Source organism: Beta vulgaris, chromosome 1 (genome assembly GCF_026745355.1).
Source record: "Beta vulgaris subsp. vulgaris cultivar EL10 chromosome 1, EL10.2, whole genome shotgun sequence".
Classification (NCBI taxonomy): domain Eukaryota; kingdom Viridiplantae; phylum Streptophyta; class Magnoliopsida; order Caryophyllales; family Amaranthaceae; genus Beta; species Beta vulgaris.
The window spans coordinates 32,280,151-32,294,064 of NC_079202.1; the positions used below are offsets into that span (position 1 = coordinate 32,280,151).

A 13,914-nucleotide genomic window follows, 5' to 3' on the forward strand; every position below is an offset into this window, starting at 1 on the left:
TTTCCTTATCACCTTTGTTCTTTTATAAATATAAATTTACACGTTCTTTAATTTAAAGTCATGTGTTCTTTTTTAAAGTAGAAAAGTTGTTGAAAAAAAGTTGGTATTCTTTTATACAAATGGTATGTTCTTTTTAAGTGCACAATGAGCATTGTGCACCCTAATGCATAATCTATGCCTTGCCTCTTTGATACAATCGAGCCATTTGAATAAAATTACGATTTTGTATCAAACAAAATTAACAAATCTTCTAGTGTTCTCCTGAACATTTGGCGTGAGCGTGATAGCCTTTATGTCACTTCCTGAACAAGAAGTTTCGCATTTGCCTTCACCCCAAATTACCGTCTCCTCTCTTCTCTCTAAGGTACGCATAATGCTTCAATTCCCCTATTTTTCTTATATCAATTATCTTAACAACATAATCATCATTCATCACTCATCATTTCCATTTCCAAGCTTCAACTAGCCACTAAATTTGCTTTAATTTCAGGCCCAAATTTATGAAACAAATTGTATTCTATATTAATACTGTGCTGTTTTACTTTCTGTTGAAACAAATTTAGGGTTTTAATAGCTTCATTGGGTTTTGTTTTTCTTATTTTTATTAGTTTATGAATGATGGGTTTTCTTTCTGTTCTTTTTTTAATCAAAAATAATCTCATTATGTTGTCTAGATGTATCAAACTGCTGTGTAATTCTTCATTAATCCCCGTATTATAAATTGGTTTTTATCCTTTTCAATGTATAATGAAGTATATATTTTATTTGGAGCAACTAGCAAGGGTTTTAATTTGTAGAAGTTTGGTGTGGAATTTTTTACAAGTTGATGTGAATTCATCTGTATATGATCTGCATTTGCTGTTATATTAATGCGTTTGTGTTGCGGTTTTTACAATGAGGACGATATTATGTGAACATCTTCCTAAATTTTCACATTGACTGTATCTGTATGCTGTCAATATATAGGTTTATAAGTGATTGGTGGAAACTGGAGAGGGAAGAGGAAAGAAAACTTAAAACTCAATATTGATCAGGTTACCCCCCAAAGTTAGATAGAGAGATGGATTTAGGTGGAAGAAGGGTATCGAGAGGTATGCTGCCTCTATTGGCTTTGCATACCGCGAGCGAGTATTATAGACTTGAGAGAAAACCTCCGGTGACGGCTGGACTGTTGGCTGCCAATACTCTCATCTATTTGAGGCCGACTTTTCTTGAATCTATCCTCCCTAATATTAATGCGGTTTGGTTCAATTCGTACCTAATCCTTAAGGTACGCCATTTTATTGATTATGAATTTCTTTCTTGTATTGCTGTTTATCATGCAACCCCTCCCTACCCCAGCAAGAACACCTTTAGCGGTTTTGCTTTTATATGATCTGCTGCTTAACTTTATCTTGATGGTCTTGAAGCTTGGATGCTTATCATTGATACTAACTTTAGTTTAATCCAACATAAACACTAGTCTCGTCCACTTTTGTTGTGTCCATTGGAGAAATTATTAAAATGACTGAATGGCTGTTATTGCTTGTTATTGCTTTTGACATGTAAGATTCATAGGGGTTTTAAGTTGAGACTTATTGAGATGGGTTTTCATGGACATGACCATGGGATTTAATGGTGAGGGATACAACATATAACTTTCTTATAAGCTTTTTGTCATTTAGAAACTGAGATGAGAGCGCCAAGTATAGTCGCCAACTTGTATGAACTATGAAGGAATTAAAGCAACCAACAAGTCTAAAGACTCCTGGAGGAAAATTCAAAACTTTAGTCAAGTCTTGTAATTCATTTTATCTTTTTCACTCTTTGAAAGAGTTTCATTGCTTTATCTATAGGCTTGACCATCTATAATTAATCAGGATATACAATGACAGAAACTGAAAGTGACTACTAGTAGTTAACTACCTCTTAATAATGAGGATCATGGGTTGTTATTACTTATTACAATACGTAATATTAGTTGGGTGGTGACTTCTACTTGTAAGAAGGGGGTGCTCTCTAAAAAATAGGTGACAGACCCATAACTATTAGCAAGCTGGTAGTTGTATGTCACCTACTTCTGATAGGTGGCTACCAAGTGATAGTGTGAGGTGGTTATGCCAGGAACAGGGGGAACTTATTATTAACCCCTACGGTGTAGGACACGCACATATCATCCCCTCTTTCCATACAAGAGAGAAAAAGAAAGAAAGAAAAATAATGATTGGTTCCTCTGCTCCCTTTATTCCTTTCTCCTCGATGTTGCTTTTGTCATTTTTATTACAATAAGGTAATTTGCTTTCTAGCGTTTGCACTAAGGATCTAACTAAAATCAAATTAGATTTTAAAAAATGATTGATTTGCTTATTAGCAGGATTACAAGCATACTTGGTGCTTGTTCTCTACGGTGGCAAATTGCTCCGTTGCTTATTGTTGCCCATGTGTAGGACCGAGAGTACTTGCTTATGCATCTTCTTTGAATGCTAGGTCATTGGAGGTTGAGGATTTTTTTGGGATTCGTTATCAGCTGTACATTCGAGTCTTTTATTGTTTGAGCCTTGTTGATGATGAGAAATATGGGGTCTGCTTTCGCTCAAGCTGCTAAGTGATATATTAGAATTTGGACTATGCTAAAAATTTCTGTGCCAAAAATAAAACTTTCTTAAATTTGTGGCACGTATGTCTTGGAATAATCACCACTAACTTGACATAGATGTTATGTATTCCTTTCAACCATAGGAATTCAAGGATCGTTTAGGAAGAGAAATGAGAATCATTAACCTGGAAAATACCTTAAATATGTACACTCAGCGACCCAGTCTCACTTTTGGCAATCTTTCTAAAGGAAAGATGAGGCCATGTGCATTGTCTATAATACGTCTATGTATTAGTGAGATAGGGTGGGGGTAATTAAGTGGGCTATGTGGGAAGATTAAGGGGTGTAAACTTAGGCTAAAGTGACCCTAGATGGACTAGGGCTTTTAAATTCATCAGGACTAAATATTGAGGTAATATAAATCAAAGGCTGCATATATAGCTATTTCTTCAGATGAATCTTCAGAATGACTAAATATTGAGATGTAGAGGAATATAAATCAAAGGCTTCATATATAGCTATTTCTTGAGATGAATCTATCTTATTTCAGAAGATATTTCACATATGTATATATATGTGTATGTATATATATATATATATATTGCCAGTTCTTTGCCGTAACCGTATCTTGAAATGAAATTTTACTTTTTTTTTTCCGTCCCCATCCTTGTATCCATATGTGTCCTCGTTTTTGCCTTCATGCTTACATAGATTTGTAAAGCCTAGACGAAATGCAAAAATTTAAAATAGAATAGATCACAAAGTAATTTGTCGATGACAACTGAACAATGCAAGTTTCCACCTGAATCTTGTAACCCCTTGCTAATCTTGACCTTCATTTAGCCTCTTGATCTGCTTCATCATTTCAGCATGTACCTGCAAGTACACTGATGGAGGATTATAATGCTTCATCATGCTCAATGGACTGGAATGGTGAAGCATGCTTGTCCATGGAAACTTATGTTTGGAATTCTTATTCTTTTTATTATTTGAGTTAAAGATAGGGAATGGTCGATGTAATTGGTATTGGGGGGATGTATGGAGAGGGTAGTGACCTTTCTTTGTTTATTTTTCACACTTCATGATGCCCGTTTATCTTCCTTCCATATCCTTTGAATCTTCTAAAATGGTATAGCAACAATAGGAAAATAGAGAAGCTTACTTCCGTGTTTGAGGTTCTGGCTCTTGAATTATCTATGGTCCAAGATTTCGTGGTGCAGATGGGTGATTAGTCTGGGACCCATTTATGCAAATCTTCCTTGGTCATCTTTGCTAGCATGTTATCCCCATTTTTCAGTAGACAACTTTGTTTGGAAGACTATATTGCACTTGTGATGAGAGCTTTGGTATGGATAGTAGCTTTGGGTGGGATTAATAATTGGGGATTTTCCATTTTGGTGCCTTAAGGTATGGCAAGCACTCTAGTGCCTCTTTTGCATACTTCCACTTTGTTGACCTCTTTGGTGGTTTGACCCTATCCATGTTTAAAATTTCCGTTGAAAATGACATGTCATTCTTTAAAATCAGATTTAGCATTTTGATGCATTTAATTACGTTTTACAAATTAATTTTATCAGATTTTTTATGATTTTAGCAACTTCTAATAATTTTTAAGTTTTAAAACTTTATGTGTTTCTACGTATTATACTTTTAGCAATTTGTATTATTATAAAGTATATGAATTTAGCAGCTATATAAATTCCAAATACTTAAGTTTGTGAAAACTTTTACTTTGTTCTTTTTTGCGTTACAAAAATTTGATATTTACATACTCTTCTTTGATCATCTTTGTGATTTTGTTAGAGTTGTCTCAATATGTATTTGCTATTTACAAGATATGAATTCTTTATAGTTTTTACTTGAAAATAATTAAAATATTAATTGTCAAAGTATGGCACTGCCAAGTTGATATATTTTCATCGTTCTTTCTCACTAATATAATAAGATAAAATATTACAATGTGTGATTTTGTTAAATTTATTTCAATAGGTATTTTCATAATATCAAGTTTTATGAATGAATACATAACTGAAAATATGAATGGTCAAAGATTGGTCTTGACCGTGAATAAGCAAACGCAGGAAGTAAAAAGAGGAGTATGTAAGGTACGTAATGCCATTTTTTAATTGACAATTGTCACGGCATCAGTGTCTGATTTTAAATTGAAATTGTTTATATAATCTTAAGTCACTAAAATATGCAAAATACAGGAACTAAAGTGAACTTTGTCAATACCTATAGGCACCGAAATAAAAGCTTTCCATACCACAGGTCATTCTAATAATCGCTGCGCTCCTGATTTGAAATGTAGCCTGATGGGGCATGCATCAGAGTACACTTTGCGACTAAATGATCTGCATGAGTAAATGGACCTCAATTGTCTTGCCTGTCTGATTCTAGTTGCATTATCTCATAATTTTGAAGATTGCTAGCGCCTTTACCAACTGGGATGAAGGCTCAAAGGGATAAGGGAGATCAGATATCCATGAGAATGAAATTGGGGATGCAAGGGAAGGCGAAAGTTTCAAATCATATGACCAGTTTCTGTCTTGAGCTGGCTATTCAATAGATGCTGTTTTCTCTGTCTCTCTGTTTCTCTCTCTCTTTTCTAATCTGTCCTTATCTTAGATCTGGACTCGTTTTGAAGGAGATTTTGACCCATTGAGGAAGTGGATACTAGTTTGAAATTCAGTCAACCATCAGAGCAATTTTTGAAATACTTTTAACTCCATCAGGATTTCCAGTAGCAAATTGTTTGGTTATAATAATACTTTCTCCTCCCCAATTTTAGGTCTTCAAACCTGACGTTCTCCTTCTCTCAACTTTAATATGTCAACACTTACCAAATAAAGATCTGAAAATTTGTTGCTGCTGAGAAATGCATCCAGCTACAGCTACTTGGTGTTCACATGATTTATCTATTTATGTGTATGCATGGGTAAGACAATTGCATGGGATACAACTTGGTTTTCTGGATTCTATATTTTGCCAAGATGTGTGGTTTCAATTTAAGCTTAAGCTTCTACATCTATTAAATTTAGATGTTACCATTAGGCTAGTTTTTTTAATCTATTATACTAACATTTTGATATACTTTCAATTTTCTTTCCTTCTCTTAACAGCATAAGGATCTTAAACGCTTCTTCTTGTCGCCATTTTATCACATGAATGAATCTCACTTGGTTTACAACATGTTATCTCTTCTATGGAAGGGGATTCAATTGGAGACTTCAATGGGAAGCATTGAATTTGCCTCCATGGTTGCTGCATTACTCACCATGTCACAGGGAATGACCTTACTATTGTCAAAGTCGCTCCTGCTATTCAACTATGAGAAAGCATATTACTCCGAATACGCAGTGGGATTTTCTGGTGTCCTCTTTGCTATGAAAGTTGTGCTTAATGCACAGACTGATGATTACACCTTTGTACATGGTGTTCTTGTACCTTCACGTCATGCTGCATGGGCCGAGCTGATTCTCATCCAGTTGTTTGTACCAGATGTCTCATTTCTCGGTCATCTTGGTGGGATATTGGCCGGGATGCTCTATCTGCACTTAAAGAGATCATATTCAGGCCCTAACCCTATGAGATCCATCATTAGAAGTCTTTCCGGTGTATTTAGCTGGCCTTTGAGGCTTGTCCAGGGCTTGTTTCGGCCAAGAAGGTATTCTGGCAGGGGAACTGTTGGTAGAGGAGAGACAAGAGGCATTATGGCTGGAGTATGGAGATGTCCTGATTGTACATTTGATAACTCAGGTTTGTTGTCTGTCTGTGAGATGTGTGGGACTGGTAGAGATGGGAGTGACTTCTCGTCGAATCTGCAGGGCGATCTTTCTCTAGATGAGTTGCGGCGTAGGAGGATTGAAAGATTTAGCAGGTAAGTTTCCCGGTGGGTTCCTTGGACAAAAACTTGGATATGGAAACTTGCAGACTTCCTACGAGTGATTTTCAGTTTCGATGTTGCTTAGTCATCCCATGGTCTAATGTCTGAGGTTGGAACTTTGGTAGAGATTCCTAATGGACGTCTGTAAATACAAAATTCACTTTGGTTGATACATGGATAAAAGCACGTTATTTTGTATCACTAATGAAATAGTAGAATAGTTCGTTACAGTTATCTGTTATGCTCATAACATTCCAGGAGAGGACATAGATGCCTTTAACAGCATATTTGGTAGTTGGTTATAAATAGGGTTAACAGGATAAATTTCTTTGTAAATTTGTGAAGAAAATTATTGTTCATTGTTATGGTAAAGTTAATTTATCCTAAAGTGTATTTTTATTCTTAAATTTTCATTATTACCCAATACTATCTTGTAGGTGGTGATCAGTGTTAATTAAAATTGCTTCTCCTTGGAGAAAAAACACAAGTTTAGAGGTGATTGCTTCTGCATGAAGAAAAAAAATACAAACTTGGTAGTTTAAATTGTCTTCCCATGGAGATTTTAAGGTGCTTTCCTTGTGATATTACAATAAAAATTCATTTCCATTACCACCATTTATTTGCGACTACAAAGCGGGTTGTGTAGTGAACTTAAGTAAAGTGGAGCTTACCAACTTTTGCGAAAAGGAAAATTTGAGAAGTGCGTCCTATGCATGGCAATTACGGGTATGCTCCTGCCTCTTTGGTGACTCCTGTTCGAGGTCCCTACTAAAATCAGTACCCTTCTATCTTATACTCCCTCCGTCCCAAAATATAGTTCCCATTTCTATTTTGGGTGTCCCAAAATATAGTTCCCATTTTCATATTTAGTTCCACATTTTCCCGTAATTTGTCTAGAAAAACCGTGTCCCATCATTTATTTTCTTCTTGAAATTTGTTTTTTCCTTTGTTTATTCAACCAAAATGTTACAATTAATGCTCTTTCACCAATTATTCTCCACTCTCTCTCTTAAAATCATCTTTTCCCATACAATGTTTATTTAAATAAACAAAAAATCTTTACTATCCCTCTTAGATTCTACTTGCATAAATTACCTTGAAAAAAGGGAAATGGGAACTATATTTTGGGACGGAGGGAGTAATATAGTTTATTTCATTTTTTGTGGGTAAAACTTTTAAATATTTAACCAAATCTTCTCAATAATATATGCCAAAAAAAACATATTTGTATTGGATCTTGTTCGATTTGTCTCAATGTGTAGTTTCATAATATAAACTTTAAAATCTTTGATTAATAAGTAATTGAAGATATCGAAGGTCAAATGTTCGTCTTGAGACCGTGTATAAAAAAAACAAGCACTATATTATGGGACGGAAGGAGTATACATGCAGACATGCTCTTCCGCGACACTTTTTCTGGTAGAATTTACTTGATTTAAAAGGTTTTCTCTGTATTACTCTTTTTTTTTTCGTGTTGTTATTTAGTGATATTTAACTAAAACCGCCAGTATTTTATATAAATTATGTATTTTGTTTGTCTCAAAAAATATAATTTTTTTTTGACATGAAAACATTTGTGTTTTTAGGTTGTACTATCGTGGAATTGTGCTTTTTCTGGTTCCACTATGATGGGGTGCCGGGTGGAACTGATAAAAAGGACGCTCCTATTGTAAAATGTGCAACTTTTTTTGGTCAAATGAAGAGATCGAAGAGGAAGAAGAAAGAAGAAGAGTGGAGAGGAGGAGGAAAAGTAGAGGGAAAAGAGGAGAGGAGAAGGAAAAGGTAGTGGGAAAAGTGGAGGAGGAAGAGCGGGTGACAGTGGTGTTGGTTAGATTTTAACATTAAAAAATTAGGATAAAATATCATATGATTGACATTCAGTTAATAAGGACAACGAATAGTATCACACCTTTTCTAATAGATGTTTCTATTGCTTTTTCTTAGTCAAATCTTGTGATTTTTTACATTAAATTTCACCAATGTAAATAAATAAATATGAGATATTGTTAAATTCATCTTTTTGCGTTCATTTTAAGTATTTTTAAATCTTTTATATTGTTAGTTATGTGTTGCATGTCGATTGGGAGGAGGAGTGCATGTAGTTAGGCAAGCACCATGAAGGCAAATTGCAGAAGTGAAAAACAATATTCTAGATATTCATTTACTTTCTCAAATACTTCCTCCGTTCTTCTAAGTTATTTCCTCTTTAGGTTTACATATGTTCCTCTAAGATATTTCTTCTTGTACTTTGTTTCTTAATTGGTAAATTTTTGTTCCCTATTCAAAATACTTTATTCACTTGTTGGATCCACATAATTTTACACTATCTCACAATCATATTTTCTCTCCTATTTAAATAAACAAAAAGGGTTCATTATCACACATTCTCTCTTTCTTACCTTGGTATTTGTAGGAACTCTAACAAGAACGAACTTAGAAGGAAGGAGAGAATATTGTAAATTATTTTTTGAACAAATTATTTTTAGATATAATTATGCAATAAATTTAATGTTTCGCATGCATAACGTATATTTAAGACTAATTAATACATAATTAAAGATATAAAAGATCAAATAGTTGTATTCAAGGTCAAACAAAATGCAAATAAGATGTCTATTTTTTTATTAGGAAAGATAATTGGTCTTGTTGTAGACTAAAAATCAACGACTATAAATGTGACACGTGGCCGCATCGCAGCCCTACAAGTGACACTTTTCTACCGTAGTAAAGTACATGGATCATTAGCTTGTATGGACTAAAGTACACTTTTCTGAAAAAGGTGTACTAAAACCCTCCTTATGACCCAAACTGTACTTGAGTCCTGATAAAACCATATCAAATATGGGCAACTTTACCCATATCAGCAATATAAAATTGAAAAAGTAATGTAAAAAGCTGTAAGTACAAAAATAATGTATTAAATTCAGAAAACATATTATATTCAACTTTTTGAATTTGAGAAAGGGAATAGAAAGGGAATAGGAGGGAATGGGGAAAAAGTAATTTCCTCTCTCTCTCCTCCACTACAAGTGACTGGACAACAAAATCGGGAGAAGAAAAATTAGTAACATTAGGACAATAACTTGTTGGAAATTATGGGGAGAAATAAAAACGAAAATATATAATTAAAGGCCTTCAATAATTAATAAAATATTATAAATTACCAACAATTGTTCATTTAAGTCATTAAATAAATAAATTATTCTTGTTACAAAAGAATTATGTTTGAAAGTAACCATATTATGTTCCCTTTCATACAAATTATATTTTAAAGTAACCATATTGTGTTCCCAATAATTTGGATTGTGTTTCGCACTTACAAGCAATTTTGAATGCTCTAAATTGGGCCATATATTATTTACCCACTCAATATAAAATATTTGCTGTTGTTATTGTGGTCAAAATAAAATATATCCCTATTTATGTCAACTTATGGTTTTTATAATCAATTTACGATCCTAAGGACTTTAAGAAATACTACAATTGTACATTTTAGTCAATAAATATTTAATGTTATTACAAAACAATTATGTTTCAAAGTAACCATTTCGTGTTCCCACTAAAGGCATGTTCTCCTCAACTTATTTTCAGTTCAGTTTAGTTCAGTTTAAATCAGTTCAGTTCAGTTCAGTTCAATTGAGTTCAGTTCAGTTCAGATCAGTTTAGTTTAGTTCAGTTCAGTTCTACTCTTGACAATACTTTTACTCTCACATATCACTATTCATTTCAGTTCAGTTCAATTCAATTCAGTTCAGTTCAGTTAAATTCAGCTCAGCGCAGCTCAGTTCAGTTCAGTTAAGTTAAGTTAAGTTCAGTTCAGCTGTTTTATGCCGAAGAGAACAGGCCCTAATTGAGATTGTGTTTCACCAATCAATTAAGGGTCATTAAATATTTATGTGTTGTTATAAAAAAATTATGTTTGAAAGTAACCATCTTGTGTATTGTTACAAAAGAATTATGTTTCAAAAGTTACCATATTGTGTTCCCACTAATTGGGATTGTGTTTCCCACTACAAGCAATTTTCACCAATATTCATTGGTGAATTAACCCACTATATTTTAAATATTTGTTAGTGTTATTGTGGTTGAAATAAATTGGCACTAATGTTGTGTGTGTGTGTAATATAGTACTTTAGATTTGTGGAAATTTAGCATTTAACTAACAAAAATTTACATTAAGTCAACGCAACAAAAATGCAACATGTTATTATCATGTTGTTATATTAGAAACAAATAGTGCTTTATAGTAAGCATATTGCAAATATGATGAGATGATTGTAAAACATAAGCAACGTCTGAAAGATCAAATTAAGGAGTAGGGTTTCGTCTCGTTATTTGGTTGTATTGTTGTGTTAAATGGAACAGTCATCTAGGGTTTTAAGATAAATTTAGTTTCGTCTCCTTATCTGGTTTTATCTAGTGCCAAAAATTGAAAAAAAAGTGTTCTGTAACATAGTACTTGTGGTTTCGTCTCGTTATTTGGTTGTATTCAATTCATATAAGTTTCAATTAGGTCCAATCAAGTCAATAAGTTCCAATCAGGTCTAATAAGTTCCAATAAGATCCAAATAGTCAATGATCAATAAATTTAAATTAAAATTTTAATTAAAGTACCACTATGATTATATAGTATTATATTATATTATTGTCAATTATATTATTATTCATATTACTATTAGTTGATTATGTTTTTGGAGTTTATTATTAATGTAAATGATTAGTGTGTAAATAATGTATACTTAGGCCTTAGATAGCTTAGTCTTTACTGCTGTTTTATGGGCCACATTTACTTAGCCCAATGTACAGCTTTGTATTTAAGCGTCTTTGTGATTAATCAAATGCAAGGAAAACACATTAACCTAATTAATTTTCCATCATGGTATCAGAGCATCTGCTCTCTTAATTCGCCTGACCTGCGTCATTCATTGACGGACTGACAGAAGCCTCGCCGACGAACTGCTGCCACACCAGAGTGTATTCGCGCTGGTTCAGATATGTCGAGTGAGGATAAAATTGACGTTACTTCACCTTATTTTCTGGGCTCTGGAGAGCAGCCCGGGAATTTGATTACCCATGTCACTCTTAAGAGCGCATAACTACGTTGCGTGGGTAAGGGCTATCACCTTGTCGTTAAAAGCTCGTCGGAAATTTGTGTTTGTTGACGGAACGATCAACAAGCCAACCGAATCGCGGAAACTCCTCAATTGGGAGATTGTAAACTCCATGATTGTTTCATGGATACTTAGAAGCCTTGACGGTAAATTAGCGGCCTCTATTCCATATCACGTGGAGGCGAAAGCCGCTGTGGGAGTATTTGGAGAAAAGGTTCTGCGTGGCCAATGGGCCAAGAATACATCAAGTCCATGCCGACATCATAAGCTGCAAACAGAGTAAGGAGATGAGTATAGATGATTATTTCAATCGTCTTCTGGGTTTGTATGATGAATTAGGACGCTTGAAGCCGCTTCATATATGCAGTTGTGGAGGTTGTTCATGTGATGTTGCGGGAAAATTTGCTGGAGAACGTGAAGAAGAGCAATTACATCAATTCTTGATCGGGATAGATGATGAACTCTATGGACTCGTTCGCTCTAATCTGCTCTCGCAATCTCCTTCCTTAATCTTGATCGAGGGAGAGTTCACTTACGTAATATAAAACTTTTTCGAACCAACCATTCCAAATTTTTCATTCGTCCGCTTGACATCGGGTTTAGGAGATTCCATCTTTCTTGGTTTCCTGGTCTATGCCCCCAGGTTCCATCAGTCTTCTTCCTTCAGCGGGTACAATAACCTTCCTTGACCCCTTTGGAAATTCCCAACACTTCTCACCCTCGTCTAACAGCCTATTGTACCTAGCAAAGAAAGCCTTATCAGACATTAATTCAAGAAGAAAAGTCTCGTGATGTTGCACGTGGTAAAACCATACAAGCAGAGACACAATCTCACGCATTTGCTGTGCGGACTGACCGAAATTTTGGACAAGGAGATCGCGTTGACTGAAGTAAACTGTTGTGCAGTCACTGTAAGCAGCGTGGCCATGAGGTGAGTTTGTGTTTTAAACTTCATGGGTATCTAGAGTGGTGGGCGGACAGAAATCGCAGTGGGAAGGCATCCTCGTTTGGGCGTCAACCCCCTGCTATTGGTATGCATAGCAGCACCTCTGGTGGGAAGGCACACGCTGTGACTGATGTGCCGCAACCGAAAGCAGGAACCAGTGATGCTTGCGGCAATGATTTTGCTTTAAAGGACTTGAACTCGCAACAGGTGCAAGCTTTACTTAATATGATTAACATTAATTCCAAAACCCGTAGATCGCGTGACTGGTAAGTCTCTTTCCTCGTCATGGATTATTGATACTGGCGCGTCTCACCATTTTACGGGAAATGAGGCTTGTCTATCTGAGGTTCGGAGTATATCTGATTGGCCGGTTGGTCTGCTGAATGGACAAAATGTTATAGCAAAGTTGATTGGCAGTGTAATAATGTCTCGTGATCTTATCTTGAAAAATGTGTTGTGTGTGCCCGAATCAAATTGTAATTTGATCTCTGTGTCGCAATTGACTGCTGATTCAAAATGTTTAGTCCATTTCACTGACTCTTTGTGTGTTATACAGGACCAACCTTCGGGGAGCCTGATTGGAGCCGGTGAGAGACGGGACATACTCTATTTTTTCCGAAGCATTCCTACGATACAGACAGTCACCGCGCCCGGTTTGACGACATTTGAGTTGTGGCATTGGCGGTTGGGACATCCTTTGGACAGAGTCGTCAAGTTAGTTCCTGCTGTTAGCTCTATTATTGAGAAATGTTTGAATAAAGCATGTATTACTTGTCCTTTAGCCAAGAAAACACGTGCTAGTTTCCCTCTTAGTGATAATAAAGCGAGTCGCATATTTGAACTTGTTCATTGTGATCTTTGGGGTCCTAATAGTACTTCTTCGTCTCGTGATGCTATATATTTCTTAACTTCGGTTGATGATTTCTCTCGTGCCGTGTGGGTGTATTTATTACGTTCTAAAACTGAGGTTTGTAAGGTGTTTGGTTCCTTCTTCGCTATGATTGAACGTCAATTCGACTCTAGGGTTAAGATTGTTCGTTCAGATAATGGAACTGAATTCAGATGCATGCTTGACTATTTTGATGCTAATGGTATATTATTTCAAACCTCATGTGTTGGAACCCCTAAAAAAAAATGGTCGTGTGGAATGCAAACACCAACATATTTTAAATGTTGGTCGAGCGTTGATGTTTCAAGCAAATCTTCCTCTTCGTTTTTGGGGTGAATGTGTGCTTGGGGCGGTGCATTTGATTAATCGCACACCGTTGCGATTGCTTGGAAATAAAACCCCGTATGAAATTTTATATGGCAAGGCCCCTAATTTGATGACTTGCCCATTTTTGGTTGTTTGTGCTTTGCCCATAATCAACGCACCAAGGAAAACAAGTTTGCTCCC

At 35.2% G+C, this 13,914-nt stretch overlaps 1 protein-coding gene across 1 annotated transcript; it reads left to right on the forward strand.

Annotated features, from left to right (window-relative positions):
• The first annotated feature begins 218 nt into the window (after positions 1–218).
• LOC104898053 (hypothetical protein) lies at positions 219–6,868 on the forward strand. The gene is made up of 3 exons (XM_010685062.3): positions 219–364; positions 967–1,270; positions 5,698–6,868. The coding sequence occupies exons 2-3, from the start codon at positions 1,061–1,063 to the stop codon at positions 6,457–6,459; spliced, it is 972 nt and encodes a 323-aa protein (XP_010683364.1). The 5' UTR covers positions 219–364; positions 967–1,060; the 3' UTR covers positions 6,460–6,868.
• Positions 6,869–13,914: the final 7,046 nt, after the last annotated feature.